Source organism: Balaenoptera acutorostrata, chromosome 10, assembly GCF_949987535.1.
Source record: "Balaenoptera acutorostrata chromosome 10, mBalAcu1.1, whole genome shotgun sequence".
Taxonomy (NCBI): Eukaryota; Metazoa; Chordata; class Mammalia; order Artiodactyla; family Balaenopteridae; genus Balaenoptera; species Balaenoptera acutorostrata.
Window position 1 is genome coordinate 9503625 of NC_080073.1, and position 22867 is coordinate 9526491.

Sequence of the window (22867 nt, forward strand, 5' to 3'; positions counted from 1 at the left end):
AGAAGATATTTGCAAATAATATATCTCATAAGGGGTTAATATTCAAAATAAAGAACTCATACAACTCAACATCAAAAACAGAAAAACAAACAACCTGATTAAAAAATGGGCAGAGGAACTGAATAGACATTTTTCCATAAAGACATACAGATGGCCAACAGACTCATGAAAAGATGCACAACCTCACTAATCATAAGAGAAATGCAAATCACAAGCACAATGAGATATCACCTTACACCTATCAGAATGGTTATCAAAAGACAACAAATGATAAGTATTGACAAGGATGTACAGAAAAGGGAATCCTAGTATAGGATTGTTGGTGGGAATGTAAATTGGCACAGCTACACTGCAATCTTTTTTTTTTTTTTTTTTACAATAGACAAGATACAGAAGCAACCTAAGTGTCCATCAACAGAAAAATGAATAAAGAAATGTGATATATACACATACACACACAAAGACAATACACCCAATGGAATATTACTTAGCCGTAAACATGAGTGAAATCTTGTAGATGGACCTACAAGGAATTATACTAAGTGAAGTAAATCAGATAGAGCGAGATGAATACCATATGATATCACTTATACGTGGAATCTAAAAAACAACTGAACAAACAACTAAACAGAAACAGACTCAGATACAGATCCCAAATGCGTGGTTGCCAGAGGTGAGAGGGCTGGGGGGACGGCTGAGATAGGTGAGGGAGGTTAAGAGGTACAAACTTCCAATTACAAATTAATGGGCATTAGGGGTGAAATCTACAACCTGAGGAATATAGTCAAGAACACTGCAACAACTTTATATGGTGACAGATAGTAACTAGACTTCTCATGGTGATCATTTTGCAACGTACACAAATATCAACTCATTATGCACCTGGAACTAACGTAGTGCTGTAGGTCAACTATAATTCAATTTCTACATATATGTATATGATTTATTTTTGAATTATCATATAAACTGCAGCCATTAAATGATACTTTGCAAGACCACAGCAACCCAAGTTCTAAATGTAGTTGACCCTTTGCCACTTCATACATCTTGTAAGGAGTCACTTAGAACATAAGGTCTCTTTGGTGGTTTCTAAATGAGCTAAAGGAAGCAGCTTATAAGTTGTTTAAATCGTATTCTCCTAAGGTCATAAACTTTTTATAGGAAAAAGTTATGCATAGTTTTTTTGTTTTTGTTTTTGTTTTCAATGTGATGTTAATCCTTTCATGCCAGGAGGGGCCACTTCCATGAGTCACTGCTTTCAAGAGTAAAGCAAAATGCTTTGGTTCGAATCCCAATGCTGCTAGACACTAGCCAAGTGACTTTGAGAAAGCCACTCATCAGACCTCTATGAACTTTGCTTTTATCTTTCCATTCAGGCGACTACAAATATTATCAGCTCTGCCAACTCTGCTGAGTTGTAGGGATGATCAAATGACACAGGGGACATTAAACAATTCAAAGACTCTAAAGTGCATCTCATAAAAAAGATAAATCAGTACTCAAACATATGGAAAAAATATTTCACCTTGCAAGTTTTCTAAGAAGTGCAAATCAAAAGACAGGTAACATTTTAGTAGTTTTGCCAGTGGCTGAATAAATTAGTGCAGTCCTTTCAGAAAATAGTTTGACAATACATTTCAATTCTCCAGAAAAAAAATTTCTACTCTGAATCTGTAATGATAAAAATAGGTAATGTGTATTTTACTATTGCTTGTCTAATGCTCCCTAAATGTCAGGCATTGTACTAAGCACTTTACTTGGACAGGTGGCCTTGAGCAATGTGGGGACTAGGGATGCCAACCCTTCACACAGTTGAAAATCCGCATGTAATTTATAGTCGGCCCTCTGCATCCGTGGTTCCTTGTCATCCTGGATTCAACCAACTACGCATCATGTAGTACCCTAGTATTTACTACTGAAAAAAATCTCCGTATAAGTGGATCCACGTAGTTCAAACACATGTTGTGCAAGGGTCAACTGTATAAGCTTACTTAGTGCTTCTCCTCAAAACACAAAACTGTCTTTGGTTATTAGTATCATCTACGTTTTACAAATTAGGAAAGAGGGCACAGAGATGCAAGCTCATTTGTGCTAGGCTTCATAGCTAGTATGGGGCAGGAAGCACAATTAAATTTAAGGTGATTTGGTTTCAAAGTCCTCACTCTTTACTCCTCCATTTAATGACTTCTGGAAGTCCATCCTCAGAAAGTAATCCAAAATAAGGAAAGAGCAAGAGGTCTTAAGATATTTCTGCATGTGTTTTGTATATACTTGCCAATTTTGGAAGTGATATAAGTAAAGATTAAGCAAGTGATAGCAAGTAAAATCTTTCGACTATTACATAATACTTAAAATAATCAAGAAAACTAACAAGTACAGTACTTATGATCCACAAAATTTAGAAAAAAATTAAAAGATATCTCAATTTCTTATTATCACCATGTTAGGGTCATAAGATTGACAGAATTTTTGGTTCTGCCCATGGTAGCATTCTAAGGGTCCTGAAGAACTATAAAAGTGGTATGCAAAGGTCTCTTTCTTATGAATGGCAAGACCAGGGTCAGGAATCCCAGTGACATCATCCCAAATGCTTTCTTTCCATGAGTGCTAATTTATAGGACAGAGCCAAGGAGATAGAATTCACTATTTTAATAAAAGTTTACACACTCTGGTGTCAAAATCAGAAGAAAGTTAGATATAGGTGAACAATCAGATACGCTGTCCCCAGAGAAGGGAAGTAAGGTCTTAGAGGAACACACGCCCGGAGTTTAATACATTGCAAACTTTCTCCATCAGAGGAGTGAAACCCCTTTCAAGAACAATGGCTTTTCCTTTGGCCATGTCCTTCCCCTACTTATGGGTAGAAAAGCAACTCAGTGATTTAAAGGTAGACAGATATACACTCCCTCCGATGGCCAAATCAATAGAAGAAAAACCTATAGGCCAGAGCTCCTTCCAGACACCCAAGCTTAGAGCAGACATCCAAAAAAAAAAAAATATAAAAAACAAACAAAAAAACCCCAGAAGCCTGTGGTCACACATGTCACTTTTCTCTTCTTAGGTGCCACAGTGGTGCTAGTGCGGGATCTTGAATGTTGTGGCATTACACCATATTTGCTATGAGGTGTCTCTACCCAGGAGGGCAGCTGAGAACGGAAGAAACAAATAGTGACAAAAGGCTTCTGAGGTGGCCAGATCTGGGTATGGATTCTTTCTGACTGAGTGACCATGAGCGCGAGGCGGAATTGAGCTCCCTAAGCCTTGGCTGCCACTTCCTGCTTGGGCAACGTGCTGTACCTTCCCCTGCTTCCATTTTCTCATTTATAAAACAGTGAACCACCCCCCCCCCCAGCTATTTCAGAGGGTGTTGTAAGGATTAAAAGAGTTAATATGTGTTTCATTTTCCTCAACTAAAAACTGAGGATAAGGAAAAGACAGTCTCTTCAGCAAGCGGTGCTGGAAAAGCTGGACAGCCACACGTAAATCAATGAAGTTAGAACATATCCTCACCATACACAAAAATAAACTCAAAATAGCTTAAGGACTTAAATATAGACATGGAACCATAAAATTCCTAGAAGAGAACATAGGCAAAACAGTCTCTGACAGAAATCGTACCACTGTTTTCTTAGGTCAGTCTCCCAAAGCAATAGAAATAAAAGCACAAATAAACAAATGGGACCTAATCAAACTTACAAGCTTCTGTACAGCAAAGGAAACCATCAACAAAATGAAAAGACAACCTGCATACTGGGAGAAAATATTTGCAAATGATGTGACCGACAAGGGCTTAATTTCCAAAATATACAAACAGCTGATACAACTCAATAACAAAAAAACAAGCCAATCGAAAAATGGGCAGAAGACTTAAATAGACATTTCCTCAAAGAAGACATACAGATGGCCAACAGGCACATGAAAAGATGCTCATCCTCGTTAATTATTAGAGAAATGCAAATCAAAACTACAATGAGGTACCACCTCACACCAGTCAGAATGGCCATTAAAAAAGTCTACAAACAATAAATGCTGGAGAGGGTGTGGAGAAAAGGGAACTCTCTTGCACTGTTGGTGGGAATGTAAATTGATACAGCCACTATGGAGAACAGTATGGAGGTTCCTCAGAAAACTAAAAATGGAGTTGCCATATGATCCAGCAATCCCACTCCTGGGCCTATACCCAGACAAAACTCTATTCGAAAAGATACAAGCACCCTTATGTTCATAGCAACACTATTTACAATAGCCAAGACATGCAAACAACCTAAATGTTCATCGACAGATGAATGGATAAAGAAGATGTGGTGTGTGTGTATGTGTACATATATTTGCTGTATAGCAGAAATGAACACAATGCTGTAAAATCAACTATACTTCAATAAAATTTTAACAAATAACATAAAATCGATAACCAACAAGGACCTACTGTATAGCACAAGGAACTGTACTCAATATTTTGTAATAACCTATAAGGGAAAAGAATGTATGTACTGAGGATCATTATCATATATGTCAAGTGCTTAATCTGGTAGCTAGCACATGGCAAGCATTCAATAAATGTTAATTATTATAATTACTTTTCAAAAGACTCTCAGAATGAAAACCTTAAGTGTAAAGCTTGCAAAAAGCTAAAGTTTTTGTTCATTTAGATTTGTATTTGTCTACTTTTTTGCAGGATGAGAGACAGTCATTTAAGCAAGTACCTAATAAGCACTGATTATTTTATAATTTTTATTACTAAGGTTTTGGCCTTGGATCTAATTTCTTCCTCATAGCATGTAAAATGCAGCAATTCTTCAGTTATGAGAATAACAATAATCAATAGAGGGACGGATATGGTCAAAGCTGGGAGGCTGATGCATTCCTTAGTCTTTTGTTCTTGTGATTTTTTTAAAAGGCAGGAACGGCTTATATATTACAGTTTATTGGATTTGGGGGGTTTCACATTTTTACTTAAAATGGAGAACTTGTCAACCCAAATAAATGCAGATCTTGCTATTTTCTTTCAGGGTCTTGTAAAAGCCAACATAATGGACTTATAAAACATTTAACACGTGCAGTGCAATAAATCCTACAAAACCCCTGATTCAATCCATTTGCCCAGGCTGATTGTCCAAATGAGAGATTCTGCTTCAGTGCTCGTAAAGGGCAGCAAGCTGGGTTCCCCAGGAAAACACAGGCACATAGTACCTGCCCCTCCTCTCCCAACTTGATCAACTGCATTGATATATTTTGTGCAGATTTTTGTTTTATGCGTGGCAAGTAAAATGAATGCCTCAACAACTACTTCTGAAACTTCTACTCTATGCCTGACCCAAGCTGAGACTGGTGATACAAAAAAAGGCATAAACAAAAAAGTGAATGCCTGGTTTCACTGAGCTTGCAGCTGAGCACAGATGGAACATCATGTACAAAGGCCCTGTGATAGCGAGAATCCAGGTGTCTTTACAAAACTAAAGGAAAGTCAGAGCTGCAGCAGTATGAGATGGGGCCCTGCCACAGGGGGCCCTAGAGACCATGCTGAGAGCTTTGCCTTCTTCTTATGAACAATGTATGGACACTGACATGCCTTAAATATTGGGGGTAGCAGGATTAGTCTTGCATAAATTGCTAAAAACAGCACCAATTTAGGTTTTGAGCCCTTCTTCAAATTCAAAAGCACTTCTGCAATCTCAAAACTTGTTCAAGGAAAGAGAAAATCTGTTGACATAGAGTCCATGCCGGAGGCAGGATTTATGTAGGCATGTTACCAGCCAGGCTGTCAGATATTTGAAGTCCAATAACTATTTGTCCTAATGATTTCTGTACACTTGTATCCACAGAAGAACTGCTTCGGATTAGCTCTTGGTATAGTTTTCTTTTGATTTGTCGGTGGTTTCTTCAAAACTTAATTCTAAAATGTAGCCATTTGTTACAAACTTGCCGGAAACTTGCTCGTGACAGTTGCATTTTTCTCAAATGTAAAAAGCAATAGCATCTTGTAATTCAACATTTCCCTTCCATGGTAAATTGCCCAATTCTGCCAGAGCAGCAGACCACTTTGGTAGCTCAGTTTGTACTGCTACTCTGATATTGGTATGCTTTCCCTTAAAGGTATTATTTTGTACTTCATCCAGTTTCGCACGATTTCAATCTCCACCATCTGTTTTGATAAGGCTGCAGGACTGTTTGCCCCACCCTAAAAGGACAGGAAGTCCCATGGGAATGAGATACATTCCAAGAGAATTTTACAGTCCTGGCTGCAATTCCCTGTTGTAAAATTAGGCTGCCTAGGAGACAGGGAATGTGATTTTGTGTCTTTTTTCTTGGTACAAGCTACTAACTTTTCATCAATATAACAAAGTTTGAAAAATACTGCCCTATTTTGAGCTCAGGAGAGGAGAGAAGAAACGAGGTCAACTCGCTTCTCCACTGCAGCTGTTCCTAAGTGAGGACCTGAGGGATCAATCCAGGATCATAATCAAAGATGTTCTACAAAAGAGCCCTTATGGGGCTGGGTGTCAGCAAGTAAGGAAACTGCTGTATGAACAAAAACATAAAGTGAACCCCAAATGAGAATGTGCCTATTCATGTTCCAAGAGTCTAGGAAGGGAACTAGGCATCAGAGGAGAAAGAGCACAGGGAGAAGAAATCAGCCACATTTATCATGTGGTTGACCCCTCTGAGCCACATCTCCCTCATCTGTAAAATGGGTATAATAACCTCTTGCAGAAAGTCAGGGCTGTGGTGATGATTTCTATCTTTTCCTGGAACAATTTTTTTTTTTTCCTGGAACAATTTTTGACTGTTGTTTTCTAGTTTAGCCTCCTATTTGCTTCTTTCACAGCACTAATCATAACTTGCAATTATTTCATTCATCTACTTTTGGTTTTCCGCCTTCCTCCTGGGCTGGAATAGAAGCTCCCTGAAAGCAGAGCCCGTATCTTCCTCCCAGCTCAGTTGCTGGCCCCGTGCAGGTGCTCGACACACATTTGTGAAATGAACAAATGAGGAGGGGCAGAATGCATGAGAAAACAAATGCGTGCCATTAGTTATTGGGATTATTTTTCTCATTAGCAAATACGCTCTCAGATACGTCATGGAATTGCTCCAAAGTTTGGTTTTGTTTTAATCTGTAAAAGGAGGAGGATATGTGTCATGTTTATTCACCAGGCTCATAGGGGCATCACATATCATAGGGATGATATAAACACATAAAAGGATACTGATTTGTGTACAGCACTTTATAAGGCCAAGGATGTTTAAGGCAAAGGAAGAACACAGCTGAGTATGAAAATAAAAAAGGATAGGCAATTTGAGTCATGGGGGAGATGCTTTTTTTTAAACAAAGCCAAAGGTAACTTCAGTCACCACAAACATCCATCACAACGATGGCTTGTAAACCCACTGCACACAAACTATTACCACCGGGCACTGTTCTACTGAATCCCTGCGAGCCATCCCATGTAGTAGGGACTATTGCTATCCCCATTTTACAGATGAGCAAATAAGGGGCTAGGAATGTTTCAGTGACTTGCCCATGGTGACAGAGTAAGGGAAAGAGCTGGGGTTCACACCTGGGCAATTGGACTCTTCAAGTCTTAACCATTTTTCAAGAGCTAATTAGTGTGACTTCATCAGGCAGCTTGAATACTGTGCTTCTACATAATAGAGCTATGTGCACCCAGGAAGGCAAACACATACTATTTGAGGATGAGGAAATGGGAAGTCTTCCCATGTGGTCACCACATACCTGATCTAGTGTGACTGGAAAAACTAAGACAAAGTGAGAAGTATCTCTCGAAAGTTTTATCTGGGTTTATATATCTGGTAGATATTTATCTTGTGAGCATATTTTTATTCTCTAGAAAAATAAATATGATGCTGCATACACTGTAAAAGCCTAAAATGGTTTTGGTATCCATATTTCTCTTTGGAAGAAGTAAAAGGGGAAAAAACCCCCAAACACCTGTATTACTAGAAATGCTTCCTAAGGAAAGCTATATTCCAATCTAACTTGCTTGAGGATACTTGATTAAGTCATGCAACAGCCCTTTCTTATACCTACTAAAATGCCTGTAAGCAGCCAATTTATAATACGTATATTGCTTAGAAGAGGCACTTTGCTTACAAGGACTGTTGCTGAGAAGAGGCTGAAGCATTAATTCCCCTCATTCGGGAATTCCTTCTCATTAAGTACGTAGCCTGACAGACTTTACGAAATATGGCAAGGCCATAACTCCAATTTTTAAAGCCATTGCCTATTGGAGCTAATGAGAAGGAGATGACACACAGCTCAAATAATTATGCCTTCTAACATTTATGGAAATGGTTTTTGCCTGGTTACCCCTGGGCTTTCAACTTGGTGTTCCACAATCGGGCTTGATTCTGCAGAGAATCCAAGCCAGCTCCCGTCCATGCCTGGGCGGCTGTACGGCAAGAGCAACGTGAGGAAACATGGCCTGAGCTAAAACGGCGCGCTGCTGGAGACCCCTCTTTACGCTCTGGAGGGTTGGTGGCAGAAAGAAAAATGCGTTTCCTGCAGGGTCTACCTATAAATATCTATGTGAGAAGGCTGAAGATAGCCAGCCTCTACCTTACACGTCTGGTCAAGATTTGAGAAAATGAGCTTTACGAATTTAGTGCTACGCTTGCACTATTTAGTAAACCTGGCCTGTCATCCAGGACACTTATGCTTTGGTTGTACAGATATGGTGGTGTATGGCAATATTCTTATATATTCATATATTATTGGAAGCTACAAAGCTCTTATTCTTTGCTTTTAAGAAGTCTGTAACAGAACACTAACAAAATAAAATAAAATAAAAAGATTGACTTGAGTTTTAAATCCAGTATCATGTGGTCAATATGAGGCTCTGAGCTTCACAAGTTGGAGTCCTGGAGGATTCAAGACATACAGTGCATGCCATACACAAAAGAATTAGCAGGATATGGTTAGATCTAAGTTAGTCTCCTCCCTCAACCTGTAATAAAGACAGTCAGGCATGGAAGATGAGAAGGAAGAGACTGAGGGGAAGCCTGTAAGTTACATGCGGGTGTGCGCCCCTGGAAAGGGTCCTGGGCTCCATCACTTCCCCCAGCACAGTCTCAGGAGGGCTGTACAAGCCATCACAATCAGAGCTGAGCCTGGAGAAGCCCTGAGGCCAGGATCAAAAGTCCATGCTGTGCTCACCTCCACATCTCCACTCCTAAGGGACGGTATCACATTCCTGGAGATGGATTCCCAGACAGGAAGAACGGATTGATGCCAAAGGCCCAGAGCAAAGGGACCTCACAAACAACTCCAGGTCCCTGGCCTTGACAAAGTCCTCTGTAAATGAGGTTCAACCACACTGACCGGGGGTAATGGACACCTCTAAAAAGACTGCTTAAACTTCTCAAATCACTGGAATGGAGGGGCAAAAACAAAGTTATAGGAAACAGTCACAAGTCATATTTTTTGCACTACTGGTTTGGTGGCCCGAGAGTTGTACTTACTATAACGTAACCATAGGAGAGGCTGCAGTGATCAGCGCTCTCAGAAGCGAGGCTGGTCACATCTTGCTTATCTTCTCTCAAATTTATTCAGTGTTATAATTGACATATTTGATGCTATACTGCCCACTGAAAACAGGCTACCTTTTTGTTCTTAAATTCCTTTAGAAAGATAACTTTACTGGTTTTAAAATAATAAAAGATAAAATTTCATATCAAAGTGAATTAAAAGTAAAGCCAGAGAATTAACATAGCATTTAATATGACAATGTTCCACTGAAGCCTTTTTTTCGTCTATTACGTATAGGAACCCAAAGTCATACCCATAATCATCTTTCAAGGACATGGGACTTTTATTCAATACTTCTATTCTGAAAAGTATTTAAAAGAAGTTTTCCAAGAACAACGAAGACTTCAGATGTGAATTCAGATAATTCTAATTTGGGGAATACTATATTAATTAGCATTTCACCTAGCTAAATTCTATTAGTAAATTCACTCAAAGAGCTGCTATAAAATGCTGTACTACATCCACAAAGCCTTTCTGAGATGATTCTGAGACATTTAATACTTACTTAATGTTCATTTTAAAAATAAATGAATGATTTAACATAAAAAAACCTAATAATTTGGCTCATGTTTCCAGTTCCCACCCAGATAGAAGCCAGTCATTGCAGAGGTAGGTAGTGGAAGACTTAAGGGTGATGGTAGGAAGAGAAACACCAAGCAAGATGTTGATGTCCAGAGATAAGGCCGAGAAACAAAAATTTAACAAAGAACCATATGAACGCACAATCCATAATGGATGCTCCATGCAGATTAAATCATAATTAATCTTCGTTAAACCTCGATTGAACAAAGCACAGAGGTGTAAAAACGCATTTTACTTTGCTTCTCATCAAAAGGGCTTCAAAAAGTCTTAGAGCAAAAAGGGTGAGACATTATTTGTCTACAACATTTTGTTGTGGATTCCTCGATCATGCTGAATAAATTAGGTGTCACAATATAACATCTATTTAACAATTAAAGGTCAATTCAGAGTAGAATAATAAAATGACAGGGAAAACTAATTAGTAGGATCAAATTTTTCCACACATATATTCTCAGAGAACTTGACTCACTTAAGTCTAATTCCTTTGTCCTGATAGTTTAAAAATTATACAGGCTCTCCTGGGCCTGGGTCCCAGGTGAGGATAAAAGACTTTAGAAATACATGCTTTATTCACTAACAGCATTTACTAACAGGATTTTGCCACCCCCAAGAGAGTGACCTTTACTTAAACTATTAGCTTTGACAAGTGAGGTGAAAAGAAAAACACAGCTTAAGGAGACTGACCTCCCAGAATGTGGACATTTACCAGACTATACTCTTTGGCCCCTTCTATCTTTCCGCAGTAAATATTCATTGATTAGGGACTCAAATCAAAATCATATTTGTTTACTGTGTGAGTTGAAGGCACAAGCAATGGAATACGTCTTTTTACAAAAAAACCCCCACAAAACAAGAAATATGTCACCAATTTATTCTTCCTCTGTCATCTCAAAAGGAAAACAAATCTCTGAAAGTCAAATTGCCCCCTCATGGGATGATGGATTTCTAAATGCTGAGTAACTTGTTTTCAGCAAAGAGAATTCCGCGGAATCAGTATTCAGAGTGGCATTTGACAGGACCGTAATGTTAGTTAGACAAATGTCTGTATAAGCCATAAGATGTGACAGAGCGATAATTTTTATGGACTGCCATAGGCAAGCACATTCAGATTCTCAAAACCTTCTTCTGAGTTTAAAGAATGGGTTTGGGAGCAAAGACCTTGGGGTGCTACTAACCACATAGGGATATAGCACATCAGGGATAAAACTGTACAGAAGTTGGGACATGAGGTGCTCAGCAAGTCCAAGCTCCTGTAATGCTTGGGCACACTCGACATTATGGTGCCGAAATTCCATAAGCTTGGAGCCTCATTCCATTCACAGCATAAAGCTGAATAACGCTTGCCTACAAACTTTTTGATACCTTAGTACATTGCTATGCAATGTGTGCCCCAGTGAAAATCTCTGGTATGTATTTACGTGCTTATTCAAATCCCTGGCTTTACTTTCCTCTTAGAATTTGGTATACATCCTGATTTTCCATAGGACTGACATAAGGCAATAGGATCTTCATGAAACACTGCCCTGCCCTGTAACTGCTTTCAGCCCGGAAGAGCAGATAATTGCCATTACTGAGCTATTACTGTGTGCTAGTATCATTTTAGATCCTCTTTTTTTTTTTTTTTTAACATCTCTATTGGAGTATAATTGCTTTACAATGGTGTGCTACTTTCTGCTGTATAACAAAGTGAATCAGCTATACATATACATATATCCCCATATCCTCTCCCTCTTGCATCTCCCTCCCTCCCACACTCCTTACCCCACCCCTCTAGGTGGACATAAAGCACCATCGAGCTGATCTCCCTGTGCTGTGCGGCTGCTTCCCACTAGCTATCTATTTTACATTTCATAGTGTATATATGTCCATGCCACTCTCTCACTTCATCCCAGCTTCCCCTTCCCCCTCCCCGTGTCCTCAAGTCCATTCTCTACATCTGCGTCTTTATTCCTGTCCTGCCCCTAGGTTCTTCAGAAACAATTTTTTTTTTTAATTCCATATATATGTGTTAGCATACAGTATATGTTTTTCTCTTTCTGACATACTTCACTCTGTATAAGTCTCTAGGTCCATCCACCTCACTACAAATAACTCAATTTCGCTTCTTTTTATGGCTGAGTAATATTCCATTGTATATATGTGCCACATCTTCTTTACCCATTCAGCTGTCGATGGACACTTAGGTTGCTTCCATGTCCTACTGTAAATAGAGAGGCAATGAACATTGTGGTACACGACTCTTTTTGAATTATGGTTTTCTCAGGGTATATGCCCAGTAGTGGGATTGCTGGGTCGTATGGTAGTTCTTTCTTTAGTTTTTTAAGGAACCTCCATACTGTTCTCCATAGTGGCTGTATCAATTTATATTCCCACCAACAGTGCAAGAGGGCTCCCTGTCTCCACACCCACTCCAGCATTTATTGTTTGTAGATGTTTTGATGATGGCCATTCTGACCGGTGTGAGCTGATAGCTCATTGTGGTTTTGATTTGCATTTCTCTAATGATTAGTGATGTTGAGCATCCTTTCATGGGTTTGTTGGCAATCTGTATATCTCTGGAGAAATGTCTATCTAGGTCTTCTGCCCATTTTTGGATTGGGTTGTTTGTTTTTTTGATATTGAGCTGCATGAGCTGCTTGTAAATTTTGGAGATTAATCCTTTGTCAGTTGCTTCGTTTGCAAATACTTTCTCCCATTCTGAGGGTTGTTTTTTTGTCTTGTTTATGGTTTCCATTGCTGTGCAAAAGCTTTTAAGTTTCATTAGGTCCCATTTGTTTATTTTTGTTTTTATTTCCATTTCTCTAGGAGGTGGGTCAAAAAGGATCTTGATGTGATTTATGTCATGGAGTGTTCTGCCTATGTTTTCCACTAAGAGTTTGATAGTGTCTGGCCTTACATTTAGGTCTTTAATCCATTTTGAATTTATTTTTGTGTATGGTGTTAGGGAGTGTTCTAATTTCATTCTTTTAAATGCAGCTGTCCAGTTTTCCCAGCACCACTTATTGAAGAGGCTGTCTTTTCTCCATTGTATATTCTTGCCTCCTTTATCAAAGATAAGGTGACCATAAGTGTGTGGGTTTCTCTCTGGGCTTTCTATCCTGTTCCGTTGATCTATATTTCTGTTTTTGTGCCAGTACCATCCTGTCTTGATTACTGTAGCTTTGTAGTATAGTCTGAAGTCAGGGAGCCTGATTCCTCCAGCTCCGTTTTTCTTTCTCAAGATTGCTTTGGCTATTCGGGGTCTTTTGTATTTCCATACAAATTGTGAAATTTTTGTTCTAGTTCTGTGAAAAATGCCATTGGTAGTTTGATAGGGATTGTACTGAATCTGCAGATTGCTTTGGGTAGTATAGTCATTTTCACAATGTTGATTCTTCCATTCCAAGAACATAGTTTATCTCTCCACCTGTTTGTATCATCTTTAATTTCTTTCATCAGTGTCTTACAGTTTTCTGCATACAGGTCTTTTGTCTCCTTAGGTAGGTTTATTCCTAGGTATTTTATTCTTTTTGTTGCAGTGGTAAATGGGAGTGTTTCCTTAATTTCTCTTTCAGATTTTTCATCATTAGTGTATAGGAATGCAAGAGATTTCTGTACATTAGTTTTGTATCCTGCTACTTTACCAAATTCATTGTTTAGTTCTAGTAGTTTTCTGGTAGCATTTTTAAGATTCTCTTTGTAAAGTATCACGTCATTTGCAAACAGTGACAGTTTTACTTCTTGTTTTCCTATTTGGATTCGTTTTATTTCTTTTTCGTCTCAGATGGCTGGGGCTAAAACTTCCAGGACTATGTTGAATAATAGTGCTGAGAGTGGGCAACCTTGTCTTGTTCCTGATCTTAGTAGAAATAGTTTCAGTTTTTCACCATTGAGGACGATGTTGGCTGTGGCTTTGTCATATATGGCCTTTACTATGCTGTGGTAAGTTCCTTCTATGCCTACTTTCTGGAGGGTTTTTATCATAAATGGGTGCTGAATTTTGTCGAAAGCTCTTTCTGCATCTATTGAGATGATCATATGGTTTTTCTCCTTCAATTTGTTAATATGGTGTATCATACTGATTGATTTGCGTATATTGAAGAATTCTTGCATTCTTGGGGTAAACCCCACTTGATCATGGTGTATGATCCTTTTAATGTGCTACTGGATCCTGTTTGCTAGTAGTTTGTTGAAGATTTTTACATCTGTGTTCATCAGTGACACTGGCCAGTAGTTTTCTTTTTCTGTGACATCTTTGTCTGGTTTTGGTATCAGGGTGATGGTGGGCTCACAGAATGAGTTGGGGAGTGTTCCTCCCTCTGCTATATTTTGGAAGAGTTTGAGAAGGATAGGTGTTAGCCCTTCTCTAAATGTTTGATAGAATTTGCCTGTGAAGCCATCTGGTCCTGGGCTTTTGTTTGTTGGAAGATTTTTAATCACAGTTTCAATCTCAGTGCTTGTGATTGGTCTCTTTATATTTTCTATTTCTTCCTGGTTCAGTCTCGGAAGGTTGTGCTTTTCTAAGAATTGTCCATTTCTGCCAGGTTGTCCACTTTATTGGCATATAGTTGCTTGTAGTAATCTCTCATGATCCTTTGTCTTTCTGCAGTGTCAGTTGTTACTTCTCCTCTTCCATTTCTAATTCTATTGAGTTTTCTCCCTTTTTTCTTGATGAGTCTGGCTAATGGTTTATCAGCTTTGTTTATCTTCTGAAAGAACCAGCTTATAGTTTTATTGATTTTTGCTACTGTTTCCTTCATTTCTTTTTCATTTATTTCTGATCTGATCTTTATGATTTCTTTCCTTCTGCTAACTTTGGGGTTTTTTTATTCTTCTTTTTCTAATTGCTTTAGGTGTAAGGTTAGGTTGTTTATTTGAGCTGTTTCTTGTTTCTTGAGGTAGTATTGTATTGCTATAAACTTCCCTCTTAGAACTGCTTTTGCTGCATACCATAGGTTTTGGGTCATCATGTTTTCATTGTCGTTTGTTTCTAGGTATTTTTTGATTTCCTCTTTGATTTCTTCAGTGATCTCTTGGTTATTTAGTATCATAGTGTTTAGCCTCCATGTGTTTGCAATTTTTACAGACTTTTTTCCTGTAATTGATATCTAGTCTCAAAGTGTTGTAGTCAGAAAAGATACTTGATACGATTTCAATTTTCTTAAATTTACCAAGGCTTGATTTGTGACCCAAGATATGATCTATCCTGGAGAATGTTCCATGAGCACTTGAGAGGAAAGTGTATTCTGTTGTTTTTAGATGGAATGTCCTTTAAATATCAATTAAGTCCATGCTGTTTAATATATCATTTAAAGCTTGTGTTTCCTTATTTTCATTTTGTTGAACTGTCCATTGGTGAAAGTGGGGTGTTAAAGTCCCCTACTACGATTGTGTTACTGTCGATTTCCCCTTTTATGGCTGTTAACATTTGCCTTATGTATTGATGTGCTTCTACGTTGGGTGCATAAATATTTACAATTGTAATATCTTCTTCTTGGATTGATCCCTTGATCATTAGGTAGTGTCCTTTTTTGTCTCTTTTAATAGTCTTTATTTTAAAGTCTATTTTGTCTGATATGAGAATTGCTACTCCGGCTTCCTTTGGATTTCCATTTGCATGGAATATCTTTTTCCATCCCCTTACTTTCAGTTTGTATGTGTCCCTAGGTCTGAAGTGGGTCTCTTGTAGACAGCATATATATGGGTCTTGTTTTTGTATCCATTCAGCCAGTCTATGTCTTTTGGTTGGAGCATTTAATCCATTTACGTTTAAGGTAATTATCAATATATATGTTCCTATTACCATTTTCTTAATTGTTTTGGGTTTGTTATTGAACGTCTTTTCCTTCTCTTCTGTTTCCTGCCTAGAGAAGTTCTTTTAGTATTTTTTGAAAATCTGGTTTGGTGGTGCTGAATTCTCTTAGCTTTTGCTTGTCTATAAAGGTTTTAATTTCTCTGTCGAATCTGAATGAGATCCTTCCTGGGTAGAGTTATCTTGGTTGTAGGTTTTTCCCTTTCGTCACTTTAAATATGTCTTGCCACTCCCTTTTGGCTTACAGAGTTTCTGCTGAAAGCTCAGCTGTTAACCTTATGGGGATTCCCTTGTATGTTATTTGTTGGTTTTTCCTTGCTGCTTTCAATATTTTTTCTTTGTATTTAATTTTTGATAGTTTGATTAATATGTTTCTTGGCATGTTTCTCCTTGGATTTATCCTGTATGGGACTCTCTGCGCTTCCTGGAATTGATTGACTATTTCCTTTCCCATATTAGGGAAGTTTTCAACTATAGTCTCTTCAAATATTTTCTCAGGCCCTTTCTTTTTCTCTTCTTCTTCTGGGACCCCTATAATTTGAATGTTGGTGCATTTAATGTTGTCCCAGAGGTCTCTGAGACTGTCCTCAATTCTTTTCATTCTTTTTTCTTTATTCTGCTCTGCAGTAGTTATTTCCACTATTTTATCTTCCAGGTCACCTATCCGTTTTTCTGCCTCAGTTATTCTGCTATTGATTCCTTCTAGAGAATTTTTAATTTCATTTATTGTGTTGTTCATCATTGTTTGTTTGCTCCTTAGTTCGTCTAAGTCCTTGTTAAATGTTTCTTGTATTTTCTCCACTCTATTTCCAAGATTTTGGATCATCTTTACTATCATTACTCTGAATTCTTTTTCAGGTAGACTGCCTATTTCCTCTTCATTTGCTTGGTCTGGTGGGTTTTTACCTTGCTCCATCATCTGCTGAGTATTTCTCTGTCTTCTCATTTTGCTTAATTTACTGTGTTTGGGGTCCCCTTTTCGCAGGCTGCAGGTTCGTAGTTCCCGTTGTTTTTGGTGTCTGCCCCCAGCGGCTAAGGTTGGTTCAGTGGGTTGTGTAGGCTTCTTGTTCAAGGAGACTGGTACCTGTTTTCTGGTGGATGAGTCTGGATCTTGTCTTTCTGGTGGGCAGGACCACGTCTGGTGGTGTGTTTTGGGGTGTCTGTGACCTTATTATGATTTTAGGCAGCCTCTCTGCTACTGGGTGGGGTTGTGTTCCTGTCTTGCTAGTTGTTTGGCATGGGGTGCCCAGTACTGTAGCTTGCTGTTCGTTGAGTGGAACTGGGTCTTAGCGTTGAGATAGAGATCTCTGGGAGAGCTTTTGCCATTTGCTATTACATGGAGCTGGGAGGTCTCCAGTGGACCAATGTCCTGAACTCGGCTCTCCCACCTCAGATGCTCAGGCCTGACACCTGGCCAGAGCACCAATACCCTGTCAGCCACACGGCTGCTAGTCTCCTGCAGAGAGACTAGGGGTGGTGGCTGTGGCTCATGGTGGGGACAAGGACACTGGCAGCAGAAGTTCTGGAAAGTACTCCTTGGCGTAAGCCCTCCCAGAGTCTGCCCTTAGCCCCACCAAAGAGCCTCTAGATCCTCTTCTTGAGGGCTCTCATTTAATTCCCACAACAACTTTGGATGCAATTAAACTTTTATTATTCCCATTTCAAAGATGAGGAAAGGCTTTGAGAGGTTAAATACTGTTTTCCAGTCTCTCACAGGGATATTCAGAGATAGCCCTGGAACACAATGCTAGTTCTCTTTCATGCCAAAACCTCTGGTTTCGCACACACTTTGGCAGAGTATTTTCCTGACACCAAGATGGCCTCAATCTCCTTTGCAGAGACATAACTTCACCTATTTATTTTCCTTCTTGTCTTGACCTTGGTAGCTCCACAAAAAAATATTATTCCCAAAGAGATCATATGCTAAACTGGTCTCTGTGTCAGCAATCTACTGGCAAGTGTTAAGGGTAAACTCACTTACCCAGTGGGGTGGGGAGGGTGGGGGAGCATAAATTCAACCTGAAAGAAAAATCACGTCTGATTTTTCTTCCCATAAGCAACAAATAATCTACGATGAGCTATCTAAAAATGCTTACTTTAATGTGTGTGTAGTTACCACTATCTCCATGAGAAAATGTAGCTCTACCATGAAGTAGCGTGAATGGCATTAGTACCTTTCAGATAGAGTTTGTGTTTTCTGTGAAAACTTACACCACCAATAAACTTGCTCAACTACGTGACTCCTTGGAGGATGGCAGCCAAGATAACCCATGAGCAGGATGGGTCCCTGGAGAGTCTTAATTTATATCAATGACAATTTATATAAACCACCAGGGAAAGTAGGATGAAGAATGTCTAGCTCTCAAGGTTGAGAGACCTTGGAATTGGGTATCAAGGAAAGTTGGGATGTTCTTAAAATACTGAAGTACGTGGTAGCTTTCCTTGTTTGAAGGAGACTTTAAATGCATATGGATAATTCATAGGAATAAGGATTCCATGGTTGTTCAGGTAAGAATCCATGCACATGTAGCCCAATGTTAAACTATAAAGCATATGCAGTTTATTTCATGTTTAATAATAATTTTTGTTTGACAATTATTCTTCCTTTCATGACTTTTTTACCATCTTGGGTTTTTAGAACTCACTGTTTTCCCCTGACACCAGGAATTTGCTCTCTCCAAATAGCTATGGGTCCCACAAGTCATCTTCAAACTTGTCTGACCAGAAGATTGATTCAATGATCTTGATCTCGAATCTTGAATGATCCAAGACTACTTGGAGCTAATATATAGTAAGTAGCTCATGATGGCTGAAGAGGCTATATATCCCAGAAAAAAAAAGTCTGCATTTTAGTTTGTGTCCAAATCCTAGGAATGAATATTTTAAGACTCTCTTGTTCTTTAGCAGAGACCAGTCACAGAGAGAGATCTGTGAAGTGGGCTGTTTTCTGCAGCCCTGAGGTCAAAACATCTACTAACTGCACTCTCTGCAATGCCAGACTCCACGATCGGCAATGCCAGACTACTCAGCCTACCTCCTCATTTGGTTGCTTCTTTCCAATGTGCCCATTCTTTTAGTGTTTCAAAATCTGGGTACCAAGCTTTCCCTTACATCACCACACCCTTAAGCCTATCAATGGCTTTCTTCTCTCATCCATTCTTCTCTTTCATTAAAACAACTTCTCACTGCAAGTATTCTCATTAATACAGTTTAATATGTCATTTCTCTCCATTTTTTCTTTCCCTGTGGTCTAGCAAATCTCATTATGTCTTTTCTCCCATTTTTCCACTTCCAAGTTGAGGTATACCTAAATGTCAAGATTTTTAAAATAGTATTTTGGGAATACTTCCAAAGCAAATACAAGTTTAGTTGAATTTGGAAAAGAGAAAAGTACGGGAAAGAATAACAAACACAGACCACCCACGTTCTTATATCCAGTAACAGGAAGAACAAAAGACACAACGATAGTAGTAATATCGGCCTCCACTCAGTATGGCACCTCTTACCACAAGGGAAGTGGTAAGTAAGGAAAGGAAGAGGGGCCACAGCTAATTTACCAAGTGTGATCATAGGTTTTTCACGTGGAGGAAGCGTGATATGAAAACATAAACACTTCTGTTTCCATTTTTTGAAGGTAGTGGTTTGGATAATGAGCTTATATGTTTTTATAAACCTAAATTCTTGATAATCAGCACTAAAATGTGACTACAGGTAAAACAGCCTGGTTAGAGTGTATACAAAGACTGCAGATGAGCCTTAGACGGAACGATCCTAATGGCTGTTAGACAATTCATTCCACCTTTCAGACTCTACAAAACATCAAATGTCAGAAAGAGCCAAAAAACTGTCATCAATCACTGAGGTACTTCTAGTACGTTTGGATGTCCCCGTCATATAGACAAATTATCCAGATGTCAAGCTAATTTTTCGATTTCTACTTGAAAGCTTTGTGTCACCTAGGTCTAGTCAACATTGAACTAATTTTCCCCCAACATTATAAGGATCCTATTATTGAAAACACTGTTGTTATACACTATGGGCTAGAGAATGTGGTTAATCTGATATTCTAGTTAACTGAGTTATGCATCCAATTGTGCATCATATTGATTTTGTATCATTATTGTTACCCATGTCTCTGTTTATATCTTATCTCTCCTTTTTCACAAAAAGAAAAACTCCTTGAGGAAAAGGCCTAAACTTCAGCATCCTTGCACCATTTGTGGTGTTTTAGTACCATGCTCTACATGCATTATTCTTCATTAATAGATGTTTACTGAATGGGTGAATCTACAGTATCTGAATGGTCAATATTCGAAGACCCACATTGCAAAGAAAAACTACACATGAGTGTATACAATATGAATGTCTCTTTCTTGATCATACTAAAGACATTTTAGGGTTTGTGGTACCTCAAGGTCATCATTACAAATGTTGAAGGCTACTGAAGTATAAAATTAGGGAATGCTAATTAATAGAGGGCTAGGTGATGGTAGAACACATCACACCCTTGTGTAAGACCTCCCACAATTTCCAGTATCCACAGGATAAAGACCAAAATCCACATACATCCCAGCATGGCTTATTCCTTGTCCGTATCTCTATACTTGCAGCCTCGGCTCACACATTCATCCTATTCACTGTACTTCATGTTTTTCTGCTTTTCACACCCTAAGAGGTACCATCATTTTTCCTGCTTCGAGCCCTGTGCCATGCTCTTCCTCCATCAGAAATTCTCCAATCTGTTCTTCCCCATCCCTAACCAGCCAATGTCTACTCATCTTTTGAGAGAGCTTCTGCCTTTAATATGAGTAAAATTCCTTCATTATACGCCGTTGCCTCACTCAGAACATTTATTGCAATTTATAATTATGTATTCATAGCAAGGTCACTGGAATAACGTTGATCTTCTCTCACTATACTCTAAGCAGCGTGAAAGCAGTGTCATTACCTGGTTTGCTCACCATCAGATCAGCAGTACCTAGCACAGTGCTTAGCAGAAAGGAGTCGCTCAATATATGTTTGTGAATCAACCAATGAATAAACATGTGACTTTGCCTTCTGATTACTGCATATATATGTGTGTGTATACACACATGCACACACACACCTACACCCACACAGGGTTGGCCAAAAAGTTCGTTTGGGTTTTTCCACAAGATGTTACAGAAAAGCCAGAACGAACTTTTTGGCGAACCCACTATATATATGTGTGTATACATATGCATATCATATATATATATATATATATATATATATATATATATATATATATATATACACACACACATATATATATACACACACGTACATACATGGCAAACACGCTCGTGTTTTTTATTTGGAATATTTATGCAAGGTTACATACGAGGCTTAGTGAGTATCTTAAAGCATATTTTAAATAGCAGGTGACATTAATTTGGACATTATGAAAATCCATTGGAATTCTCATTACTCTAACCCCAAGTACTTTCTTTCCTTAATCAAATATATTGTTTTCGCATTTTTTGTCATTTCTCTGCTGATAGTTAAATCTGATGCTGGTATGGAATTTGTAAGAGATTTCGGTCTATGTGAAAATGACTTTATACTCCTGGCTACAACATGAACTAATATTTATCAGCGAGAGCATTCAAGGCAACATGACCTCTTTTGCATTCAAAGAATCAATGAAAATGTCAATTACTGCTAGAGGGAGAGGCAGAGAAGAATACATTCTTGTCTGTACTGCTCTGGTCCCTCAAGACTTATGCTCCTGTGCCATTTTCTGAACAATCTAGTAAAATTCGATTTACTTTTTCAATTTGTCTCCAGCCAAGCTTCCTTCTGTCAGCTCTGCAGACATTACAATGCTTGCCACGTAGAGTAACAGGAGAAGAACAATAGAATGAAATTACCTGTGCATTTGCGATCTGTGTCTTCTTTCTTTGACCCACTAATTGTCAACTTGCAGTTGAAGTTTTCCTCCCAGTATTCGGCAAACCATACGTTTCTTCTGTTGTTTTCAAGTGTGCGGGATGTAAAATAGGCATCAAACCCTAAACAGAGTTAAATGAAAAGGTTATTGCTTGCGGGGCACTGCTGGGACATTTGGAAATAAAAATACCATTGATGGTTTTTCTTCGTTTTAGTAGACTGGATGCTTGCTCTTTTGTGTCAATCAAAAAAAAAATGAGGAAAAAAATACTAATGCTAACTCCTATGGTTAAATCCCTAGTTCAGTCTGTCAGGCAGATGTGTGGCCTACAAATGACCTTTCACAATGAAATCTGCATTAGGGACCTTAGCAGTGACCCAGTGATCACAGCATCCCTTGTATCTCTAGTGAGTAGGCTAGGTTTTCATCATCACCAAGATAATAAGTGATCATTTCAGTGCTTACTATGGACCAGACTCTCTGCTTTATGTAGATTCTTTCATTCATCTCAACAGCCTGTGTGGTAGTTGCTATCATTTCCATTTTGCCAATGAAAAAAGAGAATCTTAGAAGACATAATAAAGTGCCCAAGGTCAACCATTATGCCATATTCTGCATCCCTAAGCATGTGAGTTACTGACCTGTGATTATCATTCTAAGAACCCTCTCGCATTTAGTAAGGACCCATTATGGAACTGACTTTCCAGTCAAAATGGAAGTTTTTGAAGAGGCCATAGGTAAACTGACCCCAACATAAGTGTAATGCTGTTTCTAAAGAGTGTTAGATGAGCAGACTCGAGAGAACAAGTCCCCAGGAAATCTCTAGCTACCTCTTTAGCATGGTGCAGCTTTAATTGGACCAGTGGTCCTGTGAGAATCAGATTGGATTCAGTATCACAAGGGCTGGCCTTGAATCCCAGCTCCACTAATCTCGCTAAGTCAGGGAAACATGAGCAAGTACATGCTGGAACTTTCTTATCTTCCTTTCATTTACCTGTAAGATGATACCACCTGTTTTCCTTATGGCATCTTGCTT

At 38.7% G+C, this 22867-nt stretch overlaps 1 protein-coding gene across 1 annotated transcript in view; it reads right to left on the reverse strand.

The window, feature by feature from the left end:
* The window catches only part of GRM7 (glutamate metabotropic receptor 7), an 818732-nt gene that overhangs the window by 260706 nt on the left and 535159 nt on the right, over window positions 1-22867 (reverse strand). The window contains exon 5 of the mRNA XM_057555658.1: window positions 21812-21952. Within this exon, the coding sequence (XP_057411641.1) occupies window positions 21812-21952 (141 nt within the window). The remainder of the gene's footprint in view (window positions 1-21811; window positions 21953-22867) is intronic.